Source organism: Penicillium daleae (genome assembly GCF_028827525.1).
Source record: "Penicillium daleae strain IBT 16125 chromosome Unknown utg000002l_segment0_segment0, whole genome shotgun sequence".
Taxonomy (NCBI): domain Eukaryota; kingdom Fungi; phylum Ascomycota; class Eurotiomycetes; order Eurotiales; family Aspergillaceae; genus Penicillium; species Penicillium daleae.
In genome coordinates, this window is record NW_026623150.1 from 3,772,517 (window position 1) to 3,786,472 (window position 13,956).

Sequence of the window (13,956 nt, forward strand, 5' to 3'; positions counted from 1 at the left end):
GCTAGTTTTCTTCGGCAAAGAAACGGTGTCCATTCAGGGTTTTGTCGCCACCAATAGATCAGCTCGATGGCAGGCATCTCCGATTTACATCCAGCATTACTCTACAACCTCCATAATGTCTATCTGGTAACAAGCCTCGTGAGAATGAACACGCACAGTAGCATAAAATTAAAATCTCATCTAGTGTATACGACCAAGACCGAATCCCAGAATCATCCCTTCGGATCCCACTTACAACATCCGATCCGACGGCCCAGGCTTCCTCCCCACCACAATAGCCGGCTGATTGATATTATCGTGCTCAAATCTGATCCGAAGGAGACAAGTCGACATTAGCCAGACTCGCCCAAACTCAGCAACACCCTCTCTGAAGCACAGAAAAAAACATACCCTAACACCGCCACACCCCCGGCTCAAAAATCAACCTCATCATCCCCGTATCCAACGGTAATCCAACCCACCGAATCGCCATCGCAGCTAGAATATGCCCATGAGCAACACAGACAATATCCTGCGCATGCTGGCTTCGATGAGAGATAATCTGGCCGCCGGGCCAACTAGCCGAGTTCTCCTCGATAACGGATTTGATTTCGGCAATCAGTTCGTCGAGTCGGTCGCTGACTTGCTGGGGGGACCTAACGAGAATATCATCAGTACCTATATTCTCTTATACATTCACATCATAGTCTTAAGATCAGGGCCACCATCAAATAGATACCACCTCAAAGAGGGGGGAAAAAAGGGGAGGATATTGCAATACATACTCTCCACCCGGACACCCCTCCGTCCAAATATCCCACTTCGCATCCCTAAACTCCTTCATGCGCGCCTCCTTAATCCCATGCAGTGTCATCCCCTCATAATCGCCATAATCCCATTCCTCCAACCACTTGGTCAAATGGATATACGGATCCGCCGACTCCCCCTTAATCATGGACTCCGTCTTGAATTTCTGCCCCGTCTCCCGGTCCAGGAAATGAAGGTGGTTGTGGATTCCTAGTTTGAGGATTTCTGCGGTACGCCGGGCGTTGATTCGCGGGGAACAGTATCTGTAAAATAGACACGATAGAGTATTTCTCTTCGGTTAGATCCTTTTTTTCCCTCTCTCTTCTGGATTTGGGTTACCGGGATGGGTGGACTGACATTTTGGCTACTCCCGTCGGATCAATCATTTCGTTTTCGGCGACGAGACGTTCGCGGATTAGCTCGACGTCTTTTTCACCTACGTTAGACAGTGGTACGTCCGTTCGACTGGCAAATTTGCCGCCGGTGATCCAGTCTGTCTCGCCGTGGCGAACGAGGAAGACGCGGGCGGAGGTTGTGGGTGCGGTCATAGTATCAAAGTGAAAGATTTGATTAGACTTTGATGATTTTTGACATGGATATGATGAGGATAGGATGTTCAGCTCTCAATTTATAACTCCAATTATTATGTCTTTGTGCCGTTTTGTGGCAACTGCGACTGTTGCTGTTCTATGGCTAATGTTGAGGTCAGTCTTCCATGGGCGCGGAACATGGTTCCTGTCCACGGGCCACCGAGTTAAAGAAACAGCGCATCCATCCAGCTTGCAGTACGGAAAAAAAGGTAGAATCTTGTGTTAAGGGCTGAAGCGAGATTTAATTCTTCGAATCAAGCATGTGTAATTTATAGACGATCTATCAACACGCCAAGGAAGGTTAATACATGAAAAGCGTGCAAAGCCAATTGCACCGCTGGGCAGAACATCCATCACCTCTGCGGTATGTAGGCGTTGAGAACAATAATCATAAACAGAAAAAGCAAAGCTCAAGGGTCATAAGCGATAATATGCAGCATCCCTCTATCATGGTGAGCCATCAAACAAAATCATTGTGCATGCAGCGACATGGTTCGCTGCAGGTCGGGTAAAATGTATGTCGTTAACGCCGTGTCGAGTTCATCCCATCATAATACATAATAATACAGTTCGACAATGCCATGAAACAAAAATAAAAAATCAGTTTTCAGAGCAACGCAAAGATGCCGCCGAGCAGCACACAAACGACGCTCATGCCCAGTGCGGTTGGAACGTGGTACAGGCTGATTCCACCCCCAACCGAAGGGGCAATAGTAGGAGAAGAAGTCGCCTTGGCAGATGGCACGTCAGTCATCGTCTGGGTTGTCTGTGTTTGCGTATATTCAGAGTGTTGGTGCTTGGTCTTGGTGGTACTCGTCGAAGTAGTGGTCGAGTGTCGAGTCACCATCTTGGAAGACGACTCAGGCCCAGAAGGGGAAGAGGCAACCGACGAGGAAGCCGAGGGCACTGAGGTAGATCGGGAGGTATACTGTGAGAGAAGGGGACCGGTCTTAGTGGTTGATACAAGGGGTGTGATGGTAAGAATAGGGCAGTGCTCACTCACTGATCCCCTGCCGGGCGGTTGAATCTGCCTGGAGCCAGATTCCCAACCACTGGGGAGGCCAGTGGAGGTTGCCGTCGGCGAGCCTGTGGCAACCCAGGGCCAGACATCGGGGGTGACAAAACTAGAGGTTTCTCGGTGGGTTCCGCTCCATGGAACCGGGACACTGTCCACAGTTGCCGTGATGAGGGGTGCTGACTGGGTGGAGGTCGGCTCATCGACACTGTTCCCGTTGACCTTTCCTCCATTCGCAATGATAGACTCCCACGAGCCCGACTGATCACCATAGCTGTACGAGGTTCCAGTCGAATAGTCGGTCACGGTCATCGACTTGAGGTACATTGTGAACGGACCCTTGCTGTAGTCGGTCAACCCGCCAGCCCAATCTAAAGCAGAAAGGTTAGAACTACAGAATCAACCAACCCGAACCACAGGAACTGAGATCACTCACCAATTGTTCCCTGGGCATTGTCCGAGTCACCACCAGCCCACACGCCAACCTTGATCATCATCGGAGTCTGCGGATACTGGTTGGTGTCCGCAGTGGCCGGTGTGAGCACGCGAACCGTCTTGCCGTCGATCGCCCACACGATCTGAGAGCTTGTCCAGTCGACCGAGTAGGTGTGGAACTCGTCATGGTTTCCGGCGTTATCATGATAGGCGCCACGGTTGTAGCTGCTGGTGTCTCCCTTGCCAAAATAGTTGGTCTGAACCTGAGCATTGTTGCCACCCAGCCATTCCCAGTCGATCTCGTCCAAGTCGTCCGACTGCAGCACGGCACTGCTGACAATACCCGTTCCCGACGCCGCCTTGATGGTGAATTCGACCTTGCCGAACATGATGTACCAGCCTGACTGGATCAAGGGACCGTCACCTTTCTCGGAAATTGTAAAGGTAGCCCCGTTGGTGCTGTCGTACGTGACAGCTCCCGAAGCAGCGAATTGGGAGGATGAGCCGGAGGTGAAATCGATGGTCTGGTCAGACTTGCCAAGGGCAGTATCTGCAGGGCAAGCTGTGGAGAAGGTTAGCATTGAACTGACTTGTGCTGACCTGGTTTGTTGGAAAAGTGGCATTTACTCACTCTTCTGGAGCGGGTTGCAGTCTGTGTAAGTCTGGGCTGCCACCAAAGCAGATGAGCAGAGCAAGCCCAGGGCGGTACCCAGAGCCAGCTTCATGGTGGGTGGTTTTGTTGAAGTCAAACGTGAGATAGTAGGAGCTTATAGATGAAATAAACCTGTGTTCACGTAGATGGGATGCGTGAGAATGGAGATTGGGATAGCTTGGAGGGGGAGGATGCAAAGGGAAGAAAAGCTCGGGGAAAGGGAAAGGACAACAGTGGCGATGGAAATTGGAGCGAGCAAGAAATTGGAGAGCAAGTGCGATCTTGGCTGGACACAGTGTATGGATGGCAACTACCAGCCACCTCCATTTTGGCCTCTCGTCATAATATTATTTTAGCTTCTAAGATTATTTACTCGGTCCACTTGCAAGTTGCACTTTCCAATCCACTTTTTGGGCGCCGATCTCGTGGGTCCCGTTGAGCTGTCATTGGGCCAATCAGCCTTCGGCCACGTTCTGCGGCTGGAATCACATGATCTACAGCGACATTGTTTCGATCCGAACTATACAGTGCAGCATTCTGATCGGTCCTTGAACTCAACGGTATAATCTGATAATATGTATTCCAGTTTGACTGTTCTCTTCATTCAAGTATTAAATACTGAAATCAACCTAGCACTCATCAAGAAAAGTTTTTTTTTAAAAAAGCAGGGGGCAGGAAACACAGATCTGATTCAGGTGTGGGTCCTCCCCAGCCTCTTGATTTCATCCCACGTCGTCATCAACCACTCACCAGCCCAGCCAGCGACACACACGATCTGGGCAAGGATGAAAATTCTGTTGACGAGAGCCTTTCGATAGCTTTATGCTCGGTGCCCAAACTAATTATAACTCAAGAGCTAGTTAACTAAAACAGCGGCTTGTTGAATCGGGAAGTTGTTGAATGCAAGGACGCGTTGTCCGACCGTGGCCTCTCACCGTATACTTCTTATACTCTTTACTTCCTATATACTCCCAAACAGCCAGGGTAGATCTGTGAGCCAGAACTGTGATAAGATGAAGGACTTTGTCCAAGCGGTTGAGGGAGGAAGTTTACAGCACTTCACTCACCAAGTTAAGACTTGAGCAAATACCGACGGCAGTGGATCTGTTTCATATCATTTATTTACTTGGCCGTTTTCATGTTATACTATTCGACCATTTGGCAACATTTAGAGAACCGACCGATTTGCCTATCTGATAGCTTTGATATCTCTCTTCTCATTTAACGTGACTCACCACCGGACCAGACACACGGTCAGCACGGAGACCATCTCTAGGCGTATACGGAGGTGCATTTCAAAAGTTTGGAGCAGCGCACTGACTTAAGTAAGACCTGAATCCATCTAAGATGGCCCGCCATACTTGGCCTTGAAAGCTGACCTAAATTGATCAATAAAGTGACTTAAATTGGACCTCTGAATTTGTCAAAATTGACCACTGGGCTTTATCTAATTAACTATTCGAATCTATCATAATCTAAGAACCGAATTCACCACAATTCGAGATGTTTGAGTTGATTGATTAAAGAAAAGAGCGGGAAAGTTCGTCTCCGGTACTATGGTCGATTTACCATTGGCTGCTGCCGAGAGATTTCGTGTGCTTCCAGGTTTGTACGGTGGCAATATTCATGAAAGTGATAGTATTACTGACTGAAAGTCTGATATGCTAGCTGGTGCAAAAACCTTTGCTGTTGGTATGGCTAAAAGTTGCGTTGATCCGTTCTATCAGCCCTACAAGGGTGCCAGAGACGGAGACGCTTTGGGCTTTGCTGGTGCGTTAGTCAAGGGAACCTTTGGCGTGCTTGCTAAGATAGGTCCCGGTAAGACCTTATTCCTTTGCTATTTCTCAATATCTGCTTTTCTAAAGGCTGCGTTGTCGCTGACGCTTTGTGTTCTACAGCCTCCATTGGCCTTGTCGCATACCCCGGGCAAGGTATCAAGAGAAGCATTAAAGTGGCCTTCGTTGAGAGTTCAAAGGGAGATAGCGAGTTCTCTACACGCCGAAGGCCAAGACATGGATTGGCAATGGAGGGTAAGAGGTTCACAGGACGGGGTGGTTGCTGACAAATTCATGCGTATGGACCATGAGGATGATTCAGGAAATGACGGTGATTATGTATAATGAGCTTCAATTGTTGGCTCTGCACGCTGTGAGCGAGGAAATTTTCTAATAAACATTGTTTGACTTCCACATAGTACTTCAACCAAAAAGCGCCTGCAATGCTATCATTTCTATAGGAACAAAAGGAAAAGAGAAAAGAGACCACCAAATAGAAACATTCGAACGAAAACGGAACGTGTCCAAGAAAAAAAAGAGTATAATATAAGACAATCCTGACTCCAGGCTTCAATCAGACCTCCGAGTACACATATGCAAGGGGCATGCTTCCCTCAAGATCAGTCTTGGCCTTTATATCACTGGGATACCACGTGAAGTAGATAATCATGACAATCGCCATCGGCACAGAATCAAATATATATAGCGTCCACTCATGTTGCAAGGGATATCCGCTGTTTCCAAGCACATATTCAATGATGCGGAAAATCGAGCGAATCATGATCAAAGCACTGACAGCATATAGCATATACAATGACTTCTTCCACGGAATCCCCGGTAGGAGAGATTCGGGGGTTGGTTCGCGGCGGATGCGTCTCTCAAACATGAGGGCTGATATCCAGAAAATGGTAAATGAGACAAGCTGGATCGCTAGTCCGCTAATGACTGCCACTTTTGCCCATTGATCATATCCCAGAACCGAGAGAGAGGATGAATTGCCTTGGACGACGAAAGATAAAACATCGCCCCATACAAAGGTCTTCGTCAGACGCGAGACGCGGATAACCGAAAGATGCTCCGCGCCGACGCGACGAATTAAACGACCTAGAGTCATGTAAATAGAGGCGGCGAATAGCGTAGGAGCGAGTAGAACGAAGACGTTTGTCAAGATATATGGCCCCATAGTAGTGGTGTTACTATGTGCGATAGCGCGACCGATATAGCCAATTATTTCGACTAGGAAAGAAGGGTTAGCTTTTTTCGGGGCTTGGCAGACAGGTCAATTCCAAAGTGTGTAAACATACATAAGCCACCGAGGGTGAAAGCGATACAAAACCATGTTTTGGTCGTGAACAACTTCCAGGAATGCAGCCCAGTCAATCCCATAAATATAAGCATGAAGATGGTTGCCGCAGGCAGTGATGGAATATAATACCAAAACGTATATGAGCGACGGACAATTTCTTGCATGTTGGGCGATCGGTCGGTCCAAAATAAACGAAAGACGAGGGAAGAGAGAGATCAAAAGGTGGATATATTGCGATCGGTATCAATAGAACAGAAGACTCTTATATACTAAGCTTGAAATCATCTAAATCCAGGAGCCTTGGCTTGTAGCGCATCCCAGAAAATGCTTACGTTTGTCTAGATTGTACAGAGCCAATCGGTCCGTCCCGAGGCCTAGCGCCAGCCTAAGTTTACTCAGCCCCTCTAGGCCCCGGCGGGTGGCTCGAATACGCGTATAGGAATTTTACATGAGAACGGTACCTTGCGCCGTGCGATCAATTTGCTTCCAAAATAAAATCGGCAGAATTTTAATTCTCCACTTGGCACGTAGTTCTTTACTTCCTCCAAGTAAAATACCGTCACGGAGCGTGATACAGTAACTTTTTGTATAGTCTCGCGCCAGTTGGCAACGGTGATTATCGGTCTTTTTGAGTATTGATGTCTATGGTTTGTTTCAAAGTGGAGACCGTGGCTGGGAATCCATACACGTATGCACGGACCAGCCTATATTGGTCCCTCGGACGGTTATCTTTTCGAATACGCGTATAGAGAAATCTTCGGCATATCCTACTCGTACAGTACCTTGAAACTAGCTAAAAATGGAATACAGAAACTATCCCCTCTCCAAATCAATTTTTTCTGGTGGGATATTTTCTCTAAATATCGCGCGGATCCCTGCCCGGACATGACAATTCCTCGAACCCCTTGAGCAAGTCACCTCCAGACCCGACAGTATCACCAACATAAATCGTCTCGATCGTTTGGCCCTCGACCCTGAAAGTCAACTCACTCAGCTCTACCACAAAATGGCCAAGTTAGAGCCATTGAAGAGTGGCTATTACGTTTGGCACTATGTCCCCTCTATAGCCGCAGCCATCATCTTCGCAATCATTTTCGCTGCTGTCACCACATATCATTTCTGGAAGCTCTTCAGGACAAAAGTTCGCTTCACCATTCCTTTTGCAATTGGTGGATTATGTAAGTTTTTATCCCGACCGTCGATTTGTCTGGCATACGTGCTGATTTGCCCTGACTATTACAGTTGAAACCATTGGATACGCCGCTCGGGCAGGCGCCAGCAACAACACTGGCAAACTTATGCCATATATTATCCAAAGTATTTTTGTGCTTCTTGCACCCACGCTCTTCGCAGCCGCCGTCTACATGGTCCTCGCTCGCATCATCCGCGCCGTCAATGGAGAGGAATATTCTCCCATCCGCATCAATTTGATCACCAAGATCTTCGTTTCCTGCGACATCGTGACATTCTTTGTCCAGGGTGGAGGTGCTGGTTTGATGGCCCAGAGCAGCCTCAACAGCATTGGACAATACATTGTCCTCGCTGGCCTAGTGTTGCAGATTGTCACATTTGTCCTCTTCGTCGTCACCGCAGTCACTTTTGACCGACGGATGGGCAAAACACCCACGCCTGCAGCTATTCAGGGTGATGTACCCTGGAAGCAGCATATTCGCAGTCTGTACACTGTCAGCGCTATGGTTCTCATTCGGTCTATTTTTCGTGTGATCGAGTATGGACTGGGTAATAATGGGTATCTTTTGGGACACGAATGGCCCACCTATATTTTTGATACCGTCCCCATGTTCATCGGCATGGTTTGCTTTGGTATCTGGTATCCAAGTGTCCTGCAGCCGTTTTTGAAGACCCCGAACTCGGCCTGATTATCGGTGTAGAGGCTGTGCCCAACCTATATTTGAGAGAGCAGTTATTGTTTCTACATCGCTTCCCGAAATGCATTTATTTAAACTGAATTTAGCATAATAGCTATTATTACGATTGTCATATCTCTCACAGTTGTCCTTTTCAAGTCCATTCCATCAAAACTAAAGAGGAACCAAGCCAAGAAATTATATGTAAAGCAACGTATAGCGAACCCTTTCAATCATCAAAAGGTTCGCTCTAGGTTGCAAAATTAACCTCCCATCTAGACTAGACAGAAATACATGAAAAATATTATAATTAGCCGATTTGAAATGGGATACCTAGAATTGCGTCTGGAGAAGGTGGAACTCCTCCGTCCAGAGTAACCGCCACAAGGGCACGGCTTCCAAATGCGATAAGGCAAACGGTGCAAATATCAAGGAATAATATATTTCCTGTCCACTTGTACGATCTCGTGACGACAGATTCTAAGCTTCTTCAGATGGATTTTTAAGTGAGAATGCCTCGCAGAACTCTCAAAAACTCGAGAAACTGTTGCGCCAAGTACAAGCGACGCCACATAAATATGTTCAGCTTCCAATAAAAGTGAGGGCCCTAGTAGTCGATGACCGTGAAGGAACTTACCGGATCTCAAGTGTGACGAAAGCCGTCCAATCTGCTCCCACTGCATTTCTTCTGAGCGCCCATGCTTCTACATCACAGGGCCAGAAAGTGGTCACACACCAGTTCAAAAATCCTCACCAGCGTCTTGTGCAACTCCGAGATCTCCATATGGAGACTCAATAGACTCATTGGAAGATGTCAGTCCCGTCAATATGATGCACGTGGAGCTTCTCCATCATTTTGCCTCAGAAATCAAATCTCCATTCGATACAGACTTTGATCAAGCCCAGGTGTCATTTCCAGATATCCTCAGGCGTTGCTTACCAGCCCCATATCTTATGAATGAGGCATTTGCCCTATCGTCTCTACATATAAGCATTATACGACCAGATCAGCGACAAATTTACCGGCGTCGGGCTTCTCATATGCAGCAACATGCCTTGTCAATATTCAATGCCATGAAGCCAGAGGTGAACGTAGATTCCTGCCTCTCCGTTTTTCTTTTTTCGTCTCTGTTAGGTGTTCACATGCTCTGCGACACCTTTGTTTTCCGCAGTGGGTCCTTCAATACATTCCTGGACAACTTCACACAATATATCCGCCTATACCAAGGTGTCAGAGCTGTTACCAATGGGTGTTGGGAGTTCCTTCGTCAAACCGAGCTGGCCCCGTTGCTAAATGTCGCTGATTCATTCCCAGGAGCAAGCACCGGATTTAATATGAATTTCAAAGGTTGCTTAAGCTCGTTGAATCAGCGGAGTTGGGGGAATCAATCACCAAAACATATCACCACGCCATAATTTCGCTATAAGGGGTGACGGCTGCGGCAATGTCACATTCAGCATCGCGTGGCAATAGTCATGCTATTTTTGCTGGGTCTGTTATTGTTGGGGCTGACTATATTGATTTGCTTTCCTGCCGCCAGCCGGAAGGACTTGTGATTCTTGCTCATTATGCGGTTCTGTTACATATGCGCCGGGACCACTGGATGCTTGGGGATGGAGGTAGATACCTCATAGAGTCAATTAGTCAGTTTCTTGGTCCTGTGTGGGAGACTTCATTGAGTTGGCCAAACCAGTGTCTTCAGCAAGACGCTTTATAAATAATGAAAATTTCATCTTCTTACGGCTCGCGTCTGTGGTTTATACTAGGTAACTGTATGTAGAACGTCAAGGGTTCATAAGGTTGGAATATTATAAAAGAGAAACTATGCTAACTGAAATATGTGGCTGGGGAAGCAGCTAAAAGGCTCCGTCGAAAGTATGCCTATAGTACATGAATCGGAGCGCAGATAAATATCAATTAGTTGTCATCAATAGATTATTATGGTCGCTTGAGCTTAGCGGAGTCGTGATTGGTGAATGTAGCGACAAATGAAACTCCTGTAAGCAAAGGGCAACGTATTGGGGTGTTTACGGTCGTTGATAGGATTGAGAAAGCAATCTCTGGAGGTAAGCCACGTTGTTCTTATTTGAAAATGGCAAAATGACTTTTTCAGAACGGCGAGGGGTGTAAGCAGGAAACCCTTTGCTCTTCTTGTGGCCCATATTGTTGATCGAATATACGAAAGCATCTTGCATAAACTTTTTACTGTCGAGGCCAACTTTGATTCTCTGTTCCGGATTGCCATTTCAAGGTTGAGTCGAAGAGACTCCATGAACACACCGAATTATATTACGGGGAGAAAAGAACATTGAGTGAAGGATGTGGGATATCACACTGACAATCTGGACAGGGGCAATTAGTTCCAACCTCTTCATGAATTCCTCAGTGACATTTTCTGTTCCTTTTCTTTTCCCGTCTTAGTGGCAAAACGTGTTTCTCCAAGACGCCTCTTATAGAGCTAGTAGACGAAGGGTTCCTAGGAGTACTTAGCCTAATTAATCGGGTGATTATCTAGTAAGCTTTATTGTAACGCAATGAATAGCAGTAAGTATGTAAAACGGAATATCAGATTGTTGGTGCTAGTGCTTTTGATAGGGCTGTAGGGGCAATCTACAGGGAAAGGGATTTTCGTGGACACGGCTAGCATATTGCGTTTTATTGAGGTACTAGTCGGGCTATGCTTAGTGAGTAAATCAGAGCACTTAGCTAAGCATCAGTGAGTAACTTAACTAACTAACTAACTTACTAGTTAACTAACTTAGGTAGTTAGATCAGACTTTCTCAGTGAGCCGATCAGAGAGCTTACGTACTACTTACCAGTCAGATCAGGGGGCTCAGAGACATACTCAGATCTACTCAGTGAACAAAAGCGGCGAGGGTCCGAGCACTAAAACGGAAAGGGAAAGCTAAGGCGTGGCATTGGAAATCCGATAGGTAGGTTTCTCAAGGCCTCGAGTCATCAAGCTGTATTTTTTTTCAGGCTCCATTCATGTTGGTGTCCGGTCGCGTTGGCAGCACCAATCCTATCTTGGTACATTGGAGATCGATCGGCAGTGCCACGCTAGGATCAGACTCACTGATGAGACTGTAAATCTAATCTACTGCCTACAGTGCTGTGTCTTACATGACCACTTAGTCAACTCTAAATGCCCTTTAAACATACCCACTATAGCTGTCGGAGCCCTTTGTGACACTTACCGCTCGATGCTGACGATCCATGCATCCCGTTAGTCGGAGGCTCGGGCAGCGCACCGATTGGGGAATTGATGATTGTAGCGAGCTTCGAAACAAGACGAGGATTGAGTGATGTTGAATAAATGTCTTTTTCGCTTCAAATAGTCTCAAAGACGATGACATTTATTTGTCAGATTATGGACTTGAAGTGTGAGGGTTAACTTGTTCCCAAGCGTGGATGGGATGTATATCAAACTTCCTGAGGGGTCAACACGTCAAACTCCATGTCTTTTCACGGAGGAAATCACCGACGCTAACACGAATCATTCCCTTCCCACTACTCTTTCTCCTCACACTGAATAGAGTACTGATTCGCCCTGCAAGGTCACCACTCTACCCGGCCCCCTGGCCTCTCGCTGCAACCATCGCTGACGCCACGGCCGTTTCGATGTACAAGCCTCCATTCATGCCCATCCCGCCGGGCAAGAGCCTGGCAGGCAAGACCGTCCTGGTCACTGGAGGTAACTCAGGACTCGGCCTCGAGTTTGCACGCCAAGCTCTGACTTTGAATGCATCCCATGTGATTGTCACGGTTCGTTCCCAAGCCAAGGGCGACGCGGCAATTGCAACTCTGCGAGCAAATCAAGAAGTCCAAGCCACCAATCCCGATGCAAGGTTGGAGTACTTTCTCCTCGACCTGGATGACTACAAGTCTGGGCTAGAGCTTGTGCAGAAGGTCTATGCAGAAGTCCCAGAGCTCGATATCATCTTATGCAACGCGGGCACGAACTTTTTCAACTATGAGACAAGCAAGAGTGGCCATGAGCGCCTGATGCAAGGTCCCTATACCCCGTTATTGCTGATTCTGGACGTTTAGGGAAAACCCTAGCTAAGTGCAGTTCAGTCATTTGCTACACCCATTTCCTCATCGTCCTCAGTCTGTTTCCCCTGATGCAACGAACAGCAGCCAAACGTGGATCGCCCACGCGAGTGACATTCTTGAGCTCGTACAGCCACGTCCGTCACACCCTGGAGACCAATCCCATCGCTGCAGATGAATCTGTCATTGCTCACTACGACAACATCAAGAAATACGTCTCTGGAAAACGCTACCAGGATGGCAAACTCGTGATCAATGCCTTTGTTCAACACCTAGCAACCATCGTACCCTCATCCGAGGTCATTGTCAACTGCGTATGCCCAGGGATTGTTGCGACGGATATCAACCAGAACTTGCCTCTTTGGATCAAGCCCTTTATGTGTGTCTTCTTCAAGATCAAGGCTCGGCCAGTGACCGAGGGAGGACGGGTCTTGGTTCGGGCCGCCGTGGTAGTGGGTGAAGAGAGTCATGGAAAGTACCTCCAGACGGGCGAAATACATCGGTCAGTGTAATTAATTGACCTGGTCTATCAAAGCAGGACTGTACCTAGGCAAATGACTTTCTGCTGACTCGCGATAGTGGTGCAGAATTCCTCGCCCAGCCGGCAGGCAAGCACTTCATCAAGAAATTCTGGGCTGAGATTGTGGCGGACATTGGGAAGGTTAATCCGGAAGTGAAAGTCCGGCTTGAGAGACAGATCAACCAAAAGGGATTAAAGGGCCAGCCGTTAGCTCGAACAGTTGTCTCTGCGGGATAGATAGCTCCCATACAACCACCTCGTGGGATGCTTGATGGTTGGGTCGGTTAGCAGCAGCTTTGTTTCCTAAGACACAACAATAACACCTCCTATTCATCCTTTTTTTGTTGACAAGTAAAATCTAAAACAAAATCGCAGAGACCCTCATCATGAGACATTCATGCACTATGACTCTAGTGTCAGATAGGAACTCGACCAGGTGGATACTCCACTTGGGAAAAGGAGACGGCCCCGATGTAAAGGACGGGCATATGGCGAAGAACATCAAATAGGGAGTCAGAAGTAACTATAGCAGTTACCAAAGCCGTACATAGCTAGCTTCTTTATATTACAGACTATGATGACGCCCGCCATCCACGGGTCCGCCAGCGCAACAACAAGCGTTGCCAGCACAAAAAGAAAAAGGGCTTCCCGAGCTCCACCAAACTCCCGTCAAGCACGGACAGCATCACGGACCACATCCCCCAGAAACAAGATCCCACCCATGTCCTAGTCACAGTCTCTGTCGACGAATGGCAGCATAATAACGCTCGAAAATCGATTCTCTGCTCCTGCAGATTGCATCGATGAATGACGGTCTCACTGTGAGACGGGACTTGCTTCAAGCCAATCACGTTGTCGTCTGAAGGTCTCTAGCGCAAAGAGCCTCAACCCTCTCTCCTTCACCCTCCAAAACCCTCTTCAGCTCTTCCGTCTCATTCTCTTCTCCCCTAACCC

General features: G+C 47.5%; 6 protein-coding genes across 6 annotated transcripts; 3 read left to right on the forward strand and 3 right to left on the reverse strand.

Moving 5' to 3' along the window:
- Positions 1–237: 237 nt before the first annotated feature.
- On the reverse strand, positions 238–1,334 carry N7458_002353 (phosphoglycerate mutase family protein; the record flags this gene model as incomplete). Its single annotated transcript, XM_056905736.1, has 4 exons — positions 238–367; positions 462–635; positions 765–1,049; positions 1,126–1,334. Coding segments are annotated over 4 exons (798 nt in total), but the record flags the coding sequence as incomplete, so codon positions are not given.
- Positions 1,335–1,983: 649 nt separating this feature from the next.
- N7458_002354 (glycoside hydrolase family 16 protein) lies at positions 1,984–3,551 on the reverse strand (the record flags this gene model as incomplete). The annotated part of the gene is made up of 3 exons (XM_056905737.1): positions 1,984–2,762; positions 2,828–3,388; positions 3,458–3,551. The coding sequence occupies 3 exons, from the start codon at positions 3,549–3,551 to the stop codon at positions 1,984–1,986; spliced, it is 1,434 nt and encodes a 477-aa protein (XP_056769844.1).
- Positions 3,552–5,827: 2,276 nt separating this feature from the next.
- Positions 5,828–6,723, reverse strand: N7458_002355 (RTA1 domain-containing protein; the record flags this gene model as incomplete). The annotated part of the gene is made up of 2 exons (XM_056905738.1): positions 5,828–6,489; positions 6,558–6,723. 2 exons carry the CDS (start codon positions 6,721–6,723, stop codon positions 5,828–5,830), a joined length of 828 nt encoding a protein of 275 aa, XP_056769845.1.
- Positions 6,724–7,565: 842 nt separating this feature from the next.
- N7458_002356 (RTA1 domain-containing protein) lies at positions 7,566–8,439 on the forward strand (the record flags this gene model as incomplete). The annotated part of the gene is made up of 2 exons (XM_056905739.1): positions 7,566–7,737; positions 7,802–8,439. The coding sequence occupies 2 exons, from the start codon at positions 7,566–7,568 to the stop codon at positions 8,437–8,439; spliced, it is 810 nt and encodes a 269-aa protein (XP_056769846.1).
- A 605-nt stretch (positions 8,440–9,044) lies between these two features.
- On the forward strand, positions 9,045–9,843 carry N7458_002357 (uncharacterized protein; the record flags this gene model as incomplete). Its single annotated transcript, XM_056905740.1, has 2 exons — positions 9,045–9,050; positions 9,076–9,843. 2 exons carry the CDS (start codon positions 9,045–9,047, stop codon positions 9,841–9,843), a joined length of 774 nt encoding a protein of 257 aa, XP_056769847.1.
- A 2,207-nt stretch (positions 9,844–12,050) lies between these two features.
- N7458_002358 (Short chain dehydrogenase sor7) lies at positions 12,051–13,239 on the forward strand (the record flags this gene model as incomplete). Its single annotated transcript, XM_056905741.1, has 3 exons — positions 12,051–12,441; positions 12,507–12,984; positions 13,062–13,239. The coding sequence occupies 3 exons, from the start codon at positions 12,051–12,053 to the stop codon at positions 13,237–13,239; spliced, it is 1,047 nt and encodes a 348-aa protein (XP_056769848.1).
- Positions 13,240–13,956: the final 717 nt, after the last annotated feature.